The sequence below is a fragment of the Pleurodeles waltl genome, chromosome 7 (assembly GCF_031143425.1).
Source record: "Pleurodeles waltl isolate 20211129_DDA chromosome 7, aPleWal1.hap1.20221129, whole genome shotgun sequence".
In the NCBI taxonomy this organism is placed as follows: Eukaryota; Metazoa; Chordata; class Amphibia; order Caudata; family Salamandridae; genus Pleurodeles; species Pleurodeles waltl.
This window is the reverse complement of record NC_090446.1, coordinates 82241143-82256848: the sequence shown is the minus strand read 5'-3', so window position 1 is coordinate 82256848 and position 15706 is coordinate 82241143. Positions and strand designations below refer to the sequence as shown.

Below are 15706 nucleotides of genomic sequence, written 5' to 3'. Positions count from 1 at the left end.
CATCAACAGACAAAAGTGGCTCAGGCAAACATAAGCACCACACATCCCACAGGCACTCACACAAGCACCATACCCATGCACACATACCAACATCCACTTCCTCCACTGTGTCCCCCTCCTCCATGTCTCCCTCCTCTCTCCCTGTCTAGTCTCCACTCACACCTGCATGCACTACATCCTAAGCCACTATCTCCATCACCAGCACGCCCATCACCACACACCGCCGACGTGCACTCGTCACCCCCACTACCATTCACACAACCCCTGTGTCCTCTCCCAGTGTGTCTGTGAGCCCTCCACCCAAAGTACACAAACGCAGGCACACACCCACCCAACAGCCATTCACCTCACAACAGCCTCCGGGCCATGCCCCTTCACCCAAATTCAGCAGACGTACACCTCCTACAACCACTACCTCTTCCTCCACTCCCAAACCCCCTCCATCTTCCCGTCCCAGTGTGTCTAAAAAACTCTTCCTGGCTAACATTGACCTCTTCCCTACACCTCCCCCCCATCCTTGCCCTAGGGCCAGGCTTTCCAGGTCCCAGCCCAGCAGCTCAGCCACCACATCCCCAGGCAAAGTGGTGCCAGCAACTGTGGGGCCATTGAGTGCACCACCCATCAGGGCTGCCAGTGTGCCACGTAGCGAGGGCAAGGACATTCCGCCACCTACCAAGGTGAAAAAGGTGCCTACATCCCAGAGGGAGAAGCCGAAACTACCAGCCACCAAGGGCTCTGCAAAAACAAAAGGGGATAGTGGCAAGACAACTGTGGCACCATCAAAGGTGGGGAAGGGCCAAAAGCAGAAGAGCAGGTCAGGAGAGAGCATGGTGGCACCGACTGAGGGAACAGTGTCACACCTTCTGTCCACGACCATGCCAACCTGTACGGCGGCAAACACCGCTAGCTGCCCGCCACCACAACCGCCAACTGCACCGCCCCCGGCACGTCTACAGCCTCAGCGACAGTCTCCAGCCTCTTCCCCAGTAGGCGGCCATCAGAGGCTGCTGGAGACGTCCTGCTTTGTCCCTCGGCAGGTGGTGATCCATGCACCGCCGCCAGCACCGCTGCCACAGACACCGCCGCAAGCACCACGGCCACAGACACCGCCGCAAGCACCACCACCGGCCCCACGGCGTCCTCGGACAGTGGCACCATCGCTGACATGGCTAACATCCCCAGTGGGCAGCCGTCCGAGGCTGCAGGAGATGCGCTGGTTTGTCCCTCAGCAGGTGCTGACCCATGCACGGCCGCCACAGACACTGCCGCAAACACCGCCGCTACAGACACCGCCACAAGCACCGCCACCGGCCCCGTGGCGTCCTCGGACAGTGGCACCACCGCTGACATGGCTACCATCCTCAGTGGTCAGTCGTCCGAGGGTGGAGGAGAGTTCCTGGACACTGGGCAGCTTCAATGAGGCATGACTTCCATCACTGTTTGCACCTGCAAGTGGAAGGCAAAGCCGCAGCAGTGTGGGGTATGTCGCTGCCTCCATGGCGTATCATTCTACCTGTACCTCGCCAATCTTGTGGCACGCACACCCAGGTGAGGGAATTTTACCAGCCACACTGCACGTGGAGCACTCTGGGCACAAGGCCCCCTCCAGAACCAGTGGAGTATCACATCCACTACCTCGGTCCTTGGCAGGATGAAGCACTCTGGGCACCATGCCCCCTCCCGAACCAGTGGAGAGATACATTCACTACCTCAGTCCTTGACAGGATGAAGCACTCTGGGCACCAGGCCCCCTCCAGAACCAGTGGAGTATCACATCCACTACCTCAGTCTTTGGCAGGATGAAGCACTATGTGCACCATGCCCCCTCCAGAACCAGTGGAGAGATACATCCACTACCTCAGTCCTTGGCAGGATGAAGCACTCTGGGCACTAGGCCCCCTCCAGAACCAGCAAAACCAGTGGAGTATCACATCCACTACTTCAGTCCTTGGCAGGATGAAGCACTCTGGGCACTAGGCCCCCTCCAGAACCAGTGGAGTATCACATCCACTACCTCAGTCCTTGGCAGGATGAAGCACTCTGGGCACCATGCCCCCTCCAGAACCAGTGGAGTATCACATCCATTACCTCAGTCCTTGGCAGGATGAAGCACTCTGGCCACCATGCCCCCTCCAGAACCAGTGGAGAGATACATCCACTACCTCAGTCCTTGGCAGGATGAAGTACGCTGGGCACCAGGCACCCTCCAGAACCGGTGGAGTATCACATCCACTACCTCAGTCCTTGGCAGGATGAAGCACTCTGGGCACCAGGCCCCCTCCAGAACTAGTGGAGTATCACATCCACTACCTCAGTCCTTGGCAGGATGAAGCACTCTGGGCACCATGCCCCCTCCAGAACCAGTGGAGTATCACATCCACTACCTCAGTCCTTGGCAGGATGAAGCACTCTGGGCACCAGGCCCCCTCCAGAACCAGTGGAGACAGTTATCCACTTGAGAGAATGTGGCTTTGCACTCCTCAGGATACAGCAGTGGGCAAACCACCCACTGGAGAGACTTGAGAAACTGTGGCTTTGCACTACCCAGGATAGAGCAGTGGGCGAACCACCCACTGGAGAGACTTGAGAGACTGTGGCTTTGCACTCCCCAGGATAGAGCAGTGGGCAAACCACCCACTGGAGAGACTTGAGAGACTGTGGCTTTGCACTCCCCAGGATACAGCAGTGGGCATGGAGCCCTCTCGTGCAGCAGTGGCATCGTGCGTTCATCAGGCTGAGGTGCCCCCCCACCCTCTGAGGTGCCTGTGTATTTTCGATCTGATGCCCCAGCAGTGTTCTCTCCGTTTCCAGTCAGGTATCATGTGTGGGCTTCGCCCAGGCATCTTGGGCCCAGTGGTCCACGGACAATGATTGGTACACTATCCGGACTTGTGTAGTTGGTGTACATATTTGTATATACTGAATTTTGACTTTTGACTAATGGATTTTTCATGATTACAATTGTTACAATAATTTCCTTTTGTCCTTGCGTTCCTCCAGGGGGTTGGGGGGTGTATCTGTAATGTTGCTGCATGTATTTGTGTGTATGTTGTTGTGTGTGAGGGTGAGGGTGGGGGTGTTGCGTGCGTGTGTCACTCTCTTTCCTCCCCGCTCCCCTTTGTGCCAGGTGCAGTACTCACCGTGGTCGCCGCTGCCGCCGTTCGTACTCTTGGTAGAAGAGGAGGTAAACCAACACAGGTAACACCTGAAGTTCGGGCTCCATGGTGTCCTGGTTCCTTGTTGGGTGTCGAGAAGTGAGTGTTTTCCTTTCTGTGTACTGTTTCCGCCGTGCTTTTGATAGCGTTGGTTCGGCCCCGGAAAAGGTGACGGATAGGCGTCTTGAAATACAGTGGACGGTACATTGTCCTCCGCCTGTCTGTTGGCGGTTACCGCCGCAGTGTTTGTTTGTACCACCGTGGCGGTCGGAGTGGCTGTCTATTTTGGTGGTTTCTGCCACGGTTGTAATTCCATTTTTCTTTCCGTCAGCCTGTTTGCGGTTTTACCGCCGATTTAACACCGACTGCCAGGGTTGTAACGAGGGCCTAAGTCCAAACGTAGAAAGTTGATCAGGACCTCCCAGGCAGTGTATCCAAAGAGGGCTCCAGGGACGTCGGGACGTCGGATCAAGATTCAGGTTTGCCCCGGTCGAAGGATTTTCATCTAAACAAAATGACTAAGTCTGAAGGTAAAAATCACTGAGTGCTCCTGCAACGCATATCCGAGGAAGAGTTCCAGGAGGTCAGATTAGACTGGCGATTTGGTCCCGCTGAAGAAAATCTTCAAGAAAACTACTAAGTCCGAAGGTAAACCTTTGTTCGAGGCCTCCCGCGGGCTGTAGCCAAGCAGGGTTCCATCGTGGTCGTCTCTAAACTTTGACTTTGCCCCAGTCGAGGTGCGACCAGATTGGTGCTTTTCATTTCTATGCACTAGAAAACAGTCATTCATTAAAAATTCATATCTTGGGTTCCCCTTATCCGATTTTAATTGTTTTGGTGTAATTTTAAAGATAAAAATATAATCTATTTGTATAAATTGGTGTTGAAGTTTTACTATTTTGTGTTTTACTTATTCACTGTTTTGTTATTTTTACATGCTTTACACATTTGTCTCCTAAGTTAAGCCTGGTCGCTCGTTGCCAAGCTACCAAGGGTTCAGCTGGCTTTAATTTATTGAGACCTAACTGGACCTAAGTGGAAGTTAGTGGCCTATTTCTAAGTGTAGGTACCTACCTGCCCTTACTAATTACTCATTTTCCAACATTTTGAATGCAAATATATGCTATACATATATTGTGTTCATATTTAAACTAGATATTGAAGCCAACCTAGTTGTTTGTCACTGTAAAACAGCAAATGATGGAGGCAAAACATGAGTCTGCCTTTAAAAAATAATGCATTTATTGATAAGTATTCAGTCACATCTGCTATGCAATTAAACAATGATTAAGGGACTAAAATATCACTTTAAAAAGCCATGCACTTTTACACTATTATCCTTTATGATTGGAACTCTTCCAGTTATATTAGTAATGAGTCATACCATGAAACATAAGTGTAGTTTTTCATTCAGGCGTCTCGGAAAGTTTGCTAATGCTATGTTTTTAGTAGTGCTATGAAGCCTCACTCTGTCTTTGTCAGTGTAATACAAAGGCAAGCTATATATTATCAGATAAATTGTGAAAAGAGCATTTAACACAGTTTCACAGCTAATCAAATATATCTTTTGCATAATGAGTTTACTAGTGACTCCATTCTAAAACAAAGGTGAGATAATCTTTTTGAGTATATTTCAAAAAGGCGGCTTTTAATGAGATGCTCAAGCTGTATGAGGGCACTTATTAGAGAGATCATATTTTGCTACTAACCCTCTCTTAAGAGATAAGCATGCTATCAATTGCAGCTATGTCCATATCTTCGAGACATCCATCAAGTATGCTAATCATCATTTTTAACACACCTTTAAACCAATGCTTAATTTGAGCAGGAGGGTTGCGGTGCTCGGCACTGACACTTGGGGCATATTTATACTTGTTTTGCGCTGAATTTGTGTCATTTGATTTAAAGCACATTCGGTGCAAAACTAACTACCTATTTATACTTGTGAGCTAGACCTGTCTAGCACCAAATTTATGGAGTTAAAGTCATTTATTTGACGTGGAAACCTACTTTGCATCAATGAGATGCAACGTAGGCATTCCCGTGCAAAAAATGACTCTATGGCCTTAGCGCCATGTTTATCCCTGTGCTAAAATCACGCATGGGGAGAGGAGGGGTCAAATACATTATTTAACGGTTGGGTCAGGGCAAGCGTTAGGGGACCTGTGGGCCTATTTCCATGGTGAAACACCATGGAATAGGCCCACAGGTGCCCTCCGCAGGCCCCAGGGACACCCCCGCCCACACCAGAGGGACAGCGGAGGATGGGGGACCACATCCCAGGTAAGCAAAGGTAAGTATTTTTTTTTTAAGTGCCATTGGGAATCCTGAAATAGGCCCCCTTACATGGCGCTGGGTGCAATGGCCATGCCCAGGGTTCCCTGGTCTCCTGTGCTGGCCACTGGGGTGGTGGGCAAGACTCCTATCTTTCTGCTAAGACAGGAGTCATGGGAAATGGATGGTTTTGCGTCAGAAAATGATGCTAGGCTGGTTAGAGTCATTTTTTTTTACTCTAACCTGCCTAACGTCATTTTTTGGTACAAAACCCCCTTCTTCCATTCCACCAGCCCCACCAGCTACCGTCAATTTTTTTAACGTTAGCCTACCCTTTGCACCGGCTCGCACCATTCCATAAATATGGTGCCCGGCTGGTGCTCAGAAATGGTGCCAGCCGGTGCTAAACATTTTGGTGCAAAGCTGCGGTAGTGCAGTTTTGCACCAAAAAGTATAAATCAGGGCCTTCATTGTCAACACCAACACTTATGACAGTCTGCCACATGGTGATGCTGTTTGTCTAATTTACAGACAAGCACAACAACAGTTGTTTGTCACTTATTTATTTACAAAATAAGCATTGCTTTAAACATTCTTTCAGAAAGCAGGTGGTGCCCCTTTCCTCACCTCCAAAGCAGTGGAACTGAAAGTGCTTCCTTATTTCTTCTTAAGCTGGCCCCTCCCAAACTCTGTGGTTCACAATATAGAAGACACTGCCTCCTCCTCTTCTTCCTCTCTCACCAGTGGAAAGGTCAGGCCATGATTAACAATGTTGAAGCTCCTGGCCAGACGCTCAAGCCTGTAACATACGTTACTTTTGGGGCCCAGACCTCACGGACCACCACAACATGGTACCTCTTGAATGGGGCAGCCAGGCAGTTTTGAATGTAGATTCAGCCTAGATTGCCTTGTCCCTCTGGTGTGACCACAGGAAAATTGACTGTGGTTCGCTCCGCCGTACTTCGTTTCTGTACTTTGGCACAAATTAGAACCCAAAGATCATATTGTTTCGTATCCACAGGAGAAGCTGAAGTAACCCTACTTCACACACTCCAGAGGTCCTACATGTGTCTTCCATCTTGGCTTATGTATCTGCTCACACATGGTCAATTTGGGCTGGTTGGCAAGTCAGGACTTGGAGTTAAGAAAACCAGCAAGCACCAGTATCCTTACCTTGCAAAAGATACCCAAAAGGCTGCATCAAAAAGCTTCACTTTATCTCGGTTAAACAAACAGTTAAACTATGATAGGGATACAGGACATCATTCATGAACATTGTGAAATATACAAAACACAAAACAATTGAACATTGTCAAAGAAAGGAAGTAACCTTTAAAAAAATGTGCTTGTTGTTACTTCAATTTAGCATCTCAAATAATTCTAAATCAAATAAACTGCTGAACGTCTTAATCACATATAAAATGTTATGGTGTCTTAATCTAATGAACCTCAGCGACTTAGCCATGCATGATCAGATGCTTCTTTATCAATCTACACAATATACACAATTGTTCCTTATTAAAGAAATCGTTCAAGGAAGGGGTGATGCCCCAAAATAGCGGTACAATGAAACGAAAAGCACCTATATTGGCATTGATTTGTGATCAGTAGAGAAGGCGCAGTTCAACGGCAGCTGTTTATTTCGCATTAACTCTTGCGAAGCATGTCTGATTTATAATATTCACCATCTTCCATGCAACAACAAAGAGCCAACAATTTTTTATCAGTCAGTTTGAAAGATGTAAGGGGTATTATATAATTATTAACCACCAAAAAAGTCAGTTCACAGCAGGGACTGCTCTGAATATGGAATATCCAAGGATTCTCAGCAGAGACACAAAGGCCCTCATTTCAACATTGGCGGTATTGACCGCTTACCGCCACGGCGACAGCTGCCAACATACCGCCACCGTGGCTACCAGCCGTCTACCGGTATCATGGGAGCCGACGGTATACCGCCAGAATGCTGGCGGAACACTGCCGACTATCATGGCGGTTGACGGTGGTAAGGCGGCGCTGCTGACAGCAGCACCACCACACCAGCAAAACACCGCCGACCAAATCATGAGCAAAGATACGGCCTGGCGGTGTTTTGCTGGCAGACGCTGCTGCTGACAGCAGCGCCGTGGACCGTCTCCAGCCGGAGGACCCCCTGCAAGCAGGTAAGTCGGGTTCTCCGACCGGAAAGGGGGTAGGGGTTGTTGTGTGTATTTGGGGGGGGGGGGGGGTGTATGTATTGGTATGTGTGCATGCGGGTGTGAGTCGCGTAGGATGCATGCATGAATGAGTGATTGTGAGTGTTGTGTGTTGTGAATGCATGTGTGTGACAAGGTATGTTGGTGTGTGTTGCAGAGTGTATGTATGTGTGCATGCATGGGTGGTGGTGGGTATGCGTGTGTGCATGTGTGTATATGGGTGCGCGTATGGGTGTGTATATGTGCCGGGCAGGAGCAGGAGGGGGAAGGTGGGAGAGGACTCTTGGAGGGGGAGAGTGAAGGGGGAGACTCCTATGAGTCCCAGGGAAGGGATTCCCTGGCACTGATAGTGCCTACTGCCATGGTTTTCATGGTGGTAAGTTTGCCATGAAAACCAGGGAGATAGGCCGGGTCGTAATCCCAAGGGTGGGATTGTGGCGGCCGCCGGGCTGGAGACAGAAGTCTCCAGCCCCGTGGCCGGAACCACCCTGGCGGTCAGTGTGTTAAAGTGGCGGTTTTGGATGGCGGTAACCGCCATGGTCCAAATCCCACTTTTTTTTAACCGTTGGCCTGTTGGCGGGATTACTGCCGCTTTAACACCGACCGCCCAGGGTTGTAATGAGGGCAAAAGTAGGCTATTAGTATCAGTATTTTCTATCTGAGCCAGAAGGCAAATGGCTTCCGGAATTTCCCTAGTCTAGGCAAAGACAATCCCTAATTTAAGACTTAGAACCAAGATTGGAATAGATTTGGATATTCAAGAGGCCGATCACAATAACGTAATCACTCTCGTATTCAATATGGGCAAGCAATCAGTCCCTGCAAAAGTATCACCTTTGTAACAATATTATGTCCAGCATTTATTTTTAGAATATTACTAGCTGCACTATCAAGATTGGATTAAGAAAAATTAAATACTTATAATTTTCCAAACAGGGTTTTGCAAATCTCAGTCAACATTCATTAATATATTATACTTTTCAATAGGATATCACTATTTCAGAAGAAGAACAGGACACCACAATTTTGTGCTTTTATTGATACAAAGAGTTTATTTGGCACTATTAAACAAATTTTAGATATTTAATAAAATGAGGAATATTACCATGCCCAACGCGATCATAAGTGCCACTTTACTACTAAATGAAAGCACATGGACAGAGGTAAACATGGGAAAAGGAAAAGAGCTATACTGGCAAAGAGCAGCCTGTGAGGAGGGTAAAACAAGTTGTGTTAGCCCCTTCCCTATTTATGATATTTATATGTGAATTGAATAAATTCTTATTAGAAAGGTGATCCTTGGTAAGTGGTATCTTTGCACGTCTCCACATTGTTTTATGGAGACGACGTGTCTTAAAAGCTGCACTCCAACTAGCCTCAACGTATTGATCAGCTTGCATTCTACATCAGCTGGAGCTGAAATTGTGAACCATTCCATTAACCAAAACAGTGCATTTTCACTGCTCTTATAATAAACTCCAAAAGAAGGATTGGGTGATATTTCTAAAGCTCATCCACAGTCTATGGCGGTCATTATGAACATGGCGGGCCGCACCACCACATAATGAACAGGTTGACGGCCACCAGCGGCAGCTGTCACCCACTGCCAGGCAGCCTGGCGGCAGGATGAAACACCATCCGCCAGGGTAGCTGTGCTACCCTGCGGATAATGTTTCATATGCCGCCAGCCTTTTCCTGGCGGGATATCCCGCCAGGAAAAGGCTGGCGGAGGGGGTGCCCCTGCACTGCCCATGCACTTTGCCTGGGCAGTGCAGGGGCCCCCGTGCAGGCCCCCGTCGCGCATGTCACTGCCTGGGCAGTGACATGCGCGACGGGTGCTGGTGCACCCGCCGAACACCAACATTGGCGGTGGCTCCTAATGGAGCTGCCCTCAATGTTACGACCGTGTTCCCCGCTGGCCTGGTGGGGAAAACATTATACGGCCGGCGGGTTTTCCAGGGGGCTGGCGGTCGATTAAAAGACCGCCAGCCTGAACACGGCGGGAAATCCCGCTGTATTCAAAAAGAGAGCCTATGTTATTGTTCTTCTATGTGGGCTTAAGACAACCTAAAATGTGGATAAAGGAATCCTAAAATTCACAAGGCAGTCTTTTCAGTCAAAACAGATCCTAGGTCCACAAACTACAAACAGAAATCAGAAAGCATTTACTACCTTTGTCATAAGAGTTCAACAATCCTGTAAATTCCAATGGACATTCAAAGAGAGATGTAAGTTATGGTGAGTGTTTGATCAATGAGAGTTCCCACAAACAAGGTCACCTTCAGCCTTCTAGAACATTTGTTCTATGCCAGTTTGGGAGACTAATTTTCAAGCTGAATCAGAAAGTTTTGAAATATTTTGGGAGTCTTCCAAGTCTTTGTCTGGTTCAAGATTCAGATTTCCACAACTTGGAATGTGCTCCTTGGAACTTATTCCTGTGCTATAAGCAGAATGGTGTTACCCTGGGTTAACAAAGAGAGAATCCCTTCAAGAAAATTCCTTTGCATGAGGTCAATTTGAACAGGAAAGAAGACATCTCAAACCTCCACAGGTGGGTGCAGAGATTGCTGATGGCTGAGTTGACTCTAGAGATTGCAGGAAAACGTCTACCAGCACAGTAAATATTTTCATCTTACAGCTTCTACACAAACTTACTGAACTGCAGAGGAGGAGCACCTGGTAGTTTCTATGGGTGATGCAGGACTGTCTGCAGCTGTGGACCCATCCTGAAGCACTAAGGTCTTGCAGCACCTCAAGGAGTTGTACAGCTTCAGTAGACGATGGTGCAGTCGAACAGTTCCCCAGATAATGACGAGGGGGCAGCCAGATGAGTAGATCAACTGTACTACGCTGTAGGTCACAAACCAGTCACCGGTTCCATCTGTGGCCACATATAACTCATTGCTGACTTGGGCACAGACCACACAAAGGGCATAGAAACCAAACAATACCAATGCCATCTTGGCTACTCGTAGATGCACAGCTGCCCGAGGTCCACCGCCCATGCGGCGGGAGTGGCGACATAGTGAGGTCACCAGAAAGACGCTGCAGATGGTCAAGATAACCAGAGGAAGCAGACAGCTGAGGATGTTAAATGCCGAGCTATAGGTCATGTAAGCCCCTGATGCCTCATAATAATCCCCACAGTGCAAGTCTGAGCCATTGGGTTCTTTCAGTCGGATGTATGCGATAGCTGGCCCACTGAAGATGCTGCAAGCCAGCAGCATGAAGAGTAGGATGGCAGGCATGGCTTTGGGAAACTGTACCATAAGGTGGGTAATGCGTGGAGGACTGACACTGGAGATTTTCAGGGTGTAAAATGCTGAGAGGGAAGCAGTGTACCAGAAGCTAGTGCTACTCACAGTCATCGTGGCAAAGTCCAGAACTTGATACAGCCACCCGCCAGCACGTTGGCAAAGCCTGAAGAGGTACACCACAAGCCAGAAGAAGCTAAACACCCCATTGAGAATGTTGCTCATGGCCAAACTCCCGATGATCAACTCATTAGTTGGAAGTGCCAAGATGGCAGCTTGACTGTGGTGTGAGACGATGACCTCCAGAATGAAGATGTTACCAACAAGGCAGGTACAGAGCAGCACACTCGTGGTCGCCAGGAGGCTGACTGTGGTAACTTGTGATGTCATGTCCAGCAGGATGTCACCGTTGGAGGACCAGAGGGGGTCATGGGTCAGGGCAGCCAGGGTAGCCAGGGAGATGGTTTCCGCCTGGAACAGCCAGATGATGGTTTATATTTTGAAGCCGAGAGGTGAGGAAGAGGCACTAAAAGCTCGACAGTGAGCTGGCGATGGGTTATGATTAGGGAAATCCTGATGCAAAGCAGCTCATGGTCTGAGAAGGAAGATATAGTGCAGACGAGAGCATAAAAAGCGGTGTCTGTTACCACCATCAGCAATGAAGTGAAAGACTGTTTCAGCAATTAACAGAAAGATTGCTATTATAAGGATCTTTCCAAGACAACACAGGGTGTCAATGGCGGAGGTGAGATACTGCTATGGAGAAGAGTGGAAAGAATGGGGAAATTCTCAAAAGATAAATATGTCCACCCATAGAAAATATTAACAGAAAAGGTAAAAAAGAGTTCAAGGGACAAGAAATCACTCTAATGTCTATAACAAGATGGATTGTGCCTTACACACATAGAGATTGGATGTACCAGCCCCTACTGGTTTTACCTGGCAACTCTTGTCCCGTCAAATTCACGGCTTAATGCCTTTAAGATCGAATCAGCTCCACAAGCACAGCACAAACAGTGAGTGGTGGCTAAGACAGCAAGGGCCAGATGTAGCAAACGATTTTGCATTCACAAACGGTGCAAATCATGAAATTCCACCTTTTGCGAATGCAAAATCACTTTTCATGATTTATGAAAGGAATTCGCAGTGCAATTTTAAGGAATCACAAAAAAATAGCGGTTCCTTAAAATTGCGACTCCATTTAGGGCATCGCAAATTGCGATTCTCTAAATAGGAAGACGCAAATAGGGAATTCCTATTTGCAATTTCCAAAGCACATGTATCGTGCATTTCCTAAATGCGAATTTGGCATCTAGGAAATGCAATTACCACAAACTCAAGTTTGGTGGTAAGCATGTGCAATTTTTAAAACTGCATTACAAATGCATTTTTTTTAAATGACATGTAGCTTTACATGTCCACAAATATTTTTTTGGGGTGCATCTAAGGGGATCTTAGGCCCCCAGCATCCTGAGGTTTGCATTACCTAATTTGTGAATTCCTAGCAGGAATTCGCAAATTAGGTAAGGCAAAACCATTCGCACCTATGGGCCTACAGGGCCATAAGGATGAATGGATTCCAATTCCCTAAATGCGATTCAGTAATAACGAATGCGATTTTTAAGAAATCGCTATTACCGACTCGCAATTTTCATACATCCCATTTTGCATTTCTTAAATAGCGATTTCTTAAAATTCGCTATTTAAGAAATGCAAACCGGGAGCTCGATACATCTGGTCCTAAGTCCAGTGATGGTGGGAGGCAGTTACTCTACCTTACAAGTGGAAAAACAAATGTGATAGGTTAACAGCAAAATACAGCTAAATAAGAAAGTAAGGAAAAGGGAAGCCACAGTAAAGGAACTAGGAACAATGTTAAAAGTTTAATTAAGCAGCTCTCTGACCTTTCACCCCTGACAACAGGAAAAACTGGAGAAAGAAAGGCAAGAGAGAGCAATAAGCAACACTAAAAAACAAAAACACAGAGCATGGCAAAACCACCAGAAAGCAGTGCAAACAAGCATTGGCAACGGCAGCAGGTCGACGTTAGTGTAGTAAGGCATGCAAATATCAACATACACAAATCCTGTCTGGTGGTAATGGTGACAGTGGCAATGATGGAGGTAACTGGGTAGGTAATGATGGTGGTAGTGATTGTAGTAGTAAAAGGGGTGGTGATGCGTATATTTGTGTCCTGAGAAAAACATATTACACCTATGGAAAGCCTATTAGAGTAAAACATACAAAAAAGGAATACTTTGTGTTTAAATTGCATGTAAGAGATAAAGAATTGAATGTGTGATGAGTGAAGTACTTCCATAGGAAGCCAAATGATATACCAAAAGGCCAATAGCATGAGGTGAGAGAAAAATACTCCTCTGGCTGGAGCAAAGGCTCACTTTACTTATATTTTAAAGAATTGGTACCAAAGGGCCCGATTCAGTAATGGGCGTATGGAGTAGTCACAACTGTCACAACTTTATGGCCACCAAGCCGAGACAACTCTGAACGCCAAATTTATAAATGACCGCCTAGCAGTTAGTCATTTATCAAGGCACTGGCAGGAACCACCGCTGCGGTGGTTCCTCTCAATGCATTTTAGTGTTTGTTACAGGGCTGTGTCGGAAGAATACACCCTGTGAAAAACTAATCTTATTTTTCTTTTCAAAAACAAAATCCAGAAACAGGATTTTGTTTTGTAAAGAAAAAAGTAACGCTCCTCTTGCCACGGAAGTCATCGCCCATGGCAGGGGAGCACTAAAATCTTTTTACTGTTCGTTACCGCCAGGTTTTCCTGGCCGTAACAAATAGTAAGCAAGCATTGGCAAAGCCAATAGGTCTCGCCTATGGCCAAGCTATTGGCTTTGACAATCAGGTGAGGGTTGTGAAACAGAGGGTGGTTGGGGGTAGTGAATGGGAGGGCGTGTGCTGGTTGAGGGCGGGAATGTTTAAAAAAATGTGCTACTACCCAGGAGCAATTGCTTGCATCATAGCGTTTAAAAAAAAAAAAAAAACGAGGTACGTCCCAGGGAGGGAACATAAGATGGAGTCAAGGGATGGGGTGAAGAATAAGTAGGATAAAGAGCAGAGAGCCCAGGAAACTGTGTTGGGATCAGGCAACGGAAGTCCTTGAAGAGCATAATAGATTAGAAAAAGGAAACTTAATGGTTGAGCTAGTAGTGGTAGGGTCAGATGAATGTAACCCCCAAAAAAAGAAAACAATCTTCTGAAATGATTTCGGTGAAGTGATGTAGTAACTTTCCCCTCTGGTCTGTGCTAAAATACTGCTGTTTATACTGTGCTGCCTGACTAAGGGCCTGATTACAACTCTGGCAGTCGAACAAGCCGACCGCCAGACTCACGGTGAGGAGATTGCCATGGAGCTGGCGGTCTGCTGGAAACTAAGGTTTCCGTCGGTCAGCCCTGTGGAAACTGTGCGGTGACATTTGACTCGGCTCTACCTGGAGCGGAGGCCAATGCTGTCGCACAGGGGGCCCTCAGCACCCTCTGAATGCGCACTGTATGGCAAACTAATGGTAAGCAGTAGGCGGGTTCCAAGCCCATTACTAGACACTACAGTCTCACAAGCGAGGGCAGACTCGACCTACAAATGATAACTCCACGACCTAAATTAGGTGGGTGGACATGTAGTCATTTCTCAAATGGCCCTTGCTTCCCAGGGCTGTCAGAGGGAGGCATTACAGCAGACACAGAGTACTCTCCGCTGTGTTTACCCCAAAGGTCCACCTGCATCTAAATGCCGAGGGTCAACCGGATTCTTGGCAGTGAGGATACTCCATTGCAACAGGGTATCCTTACTGCCAAGAATTAAATCTGGCCCAAAGTGTCTAATTGACAGCTGTACTTTAAAGTCAAATTTAAAAACCCCAAGGGTGAATAGAGTGAGACTACAAAATATAGCAATAAAAACAAGCACTGACTAACACACTAGGTCAACTGTGAAAACACGTCTTTACTGAATGGAGAGTTTGGAAAGGAGGGATGGATAGTCAGAGTTAGCTAGAATGGGTGTAGAGGTGGGTTATGATGGCTATATGGATATGTGAATAGCTGCATGGATGAACGGCCAGACATGCCATGGGTGACTCAGGAACTGTGCCTGGGGGAAGAGGGACTACCATTTATTGTACTCCAAAACACCAGCTATGGATCAACTCAGGTGGTAAAGTGTTGTTTAAAAAATATTTTTATTTTTATGAAACAATATTGTATCAAAAATATCACCAGCTCAAAAATATGGAGGAGCGGAATATAGAAATGAAGAATATTTTCTTTTTACGTATTTAGTATGGTTTACTTTAATACAGCTGTATTAAGTACATCTTTTATTTCAATATATTACATATTATATTTTTCGATTATTAATAATATTATAAGAATTGTTCTATAATTTGTAAGGTTTAATACGTAATTATTTATTTTTAATTTAAATAAGTAGTTTATAATTTAGTAGCAGGATGTTGGGTTTTTGGGGAAATAGAGTTCCGTTTTCAGTTTATTTATGTCAATTAAGTATTTAATCAGTAATTAATCATATAAATCAATAGCTTAATTATTTTAATGAATTAAGTGTATTGTGCGATCTCTAACATATACATTAATTCATCTATAGTTTAATCACTTATTTGTAATTTAGTAGTGGGATGTTGAGTTTGTAGGAAAATAGGGTGAGAAGTTATTTAAATTAGAAATTATTGGGTTTTCTTAAATGATTCTTAATGTTAATTAAATATTCAATTGATCATCAAATATGTATATTATAGAACTGGGTGTTATTTCAATTAATTTGTTCTGTTTTAATCAATTG

General features: G+C 46.4%; 1 protein-coding gene across 1 annotated transcript; it reads right to left on the bottom strand.

Annotated features, from left to right (window-relative positions):
• Positions 1-10275: 10275 nt before the first annotated feature.
• Positions 10276-11268, bottom strand: LOC138246841 (taste receptor type 2 member 43-like). The gene has a single exon (XM_069201595.1). The coding sequence runs from the start codon at positions 11266-11268 to the stop codon at positions 10276-10278; it is 993 nt and encodes a 330-aa protein (XP_069057696.1).
• Between the last annotated feature and the right edge of the window lie 4438 nt (positions 11269-15706).

Excerpts from the sequence above, each read along its gene's own strand:
- LOC138246841 (XM_069201595.1), bottom strand. The coding sequence starts at position 11,268 with ATGACATCACAAGTTACCACAGTCAGCCTCCTGGCGACCACGAGTGTG.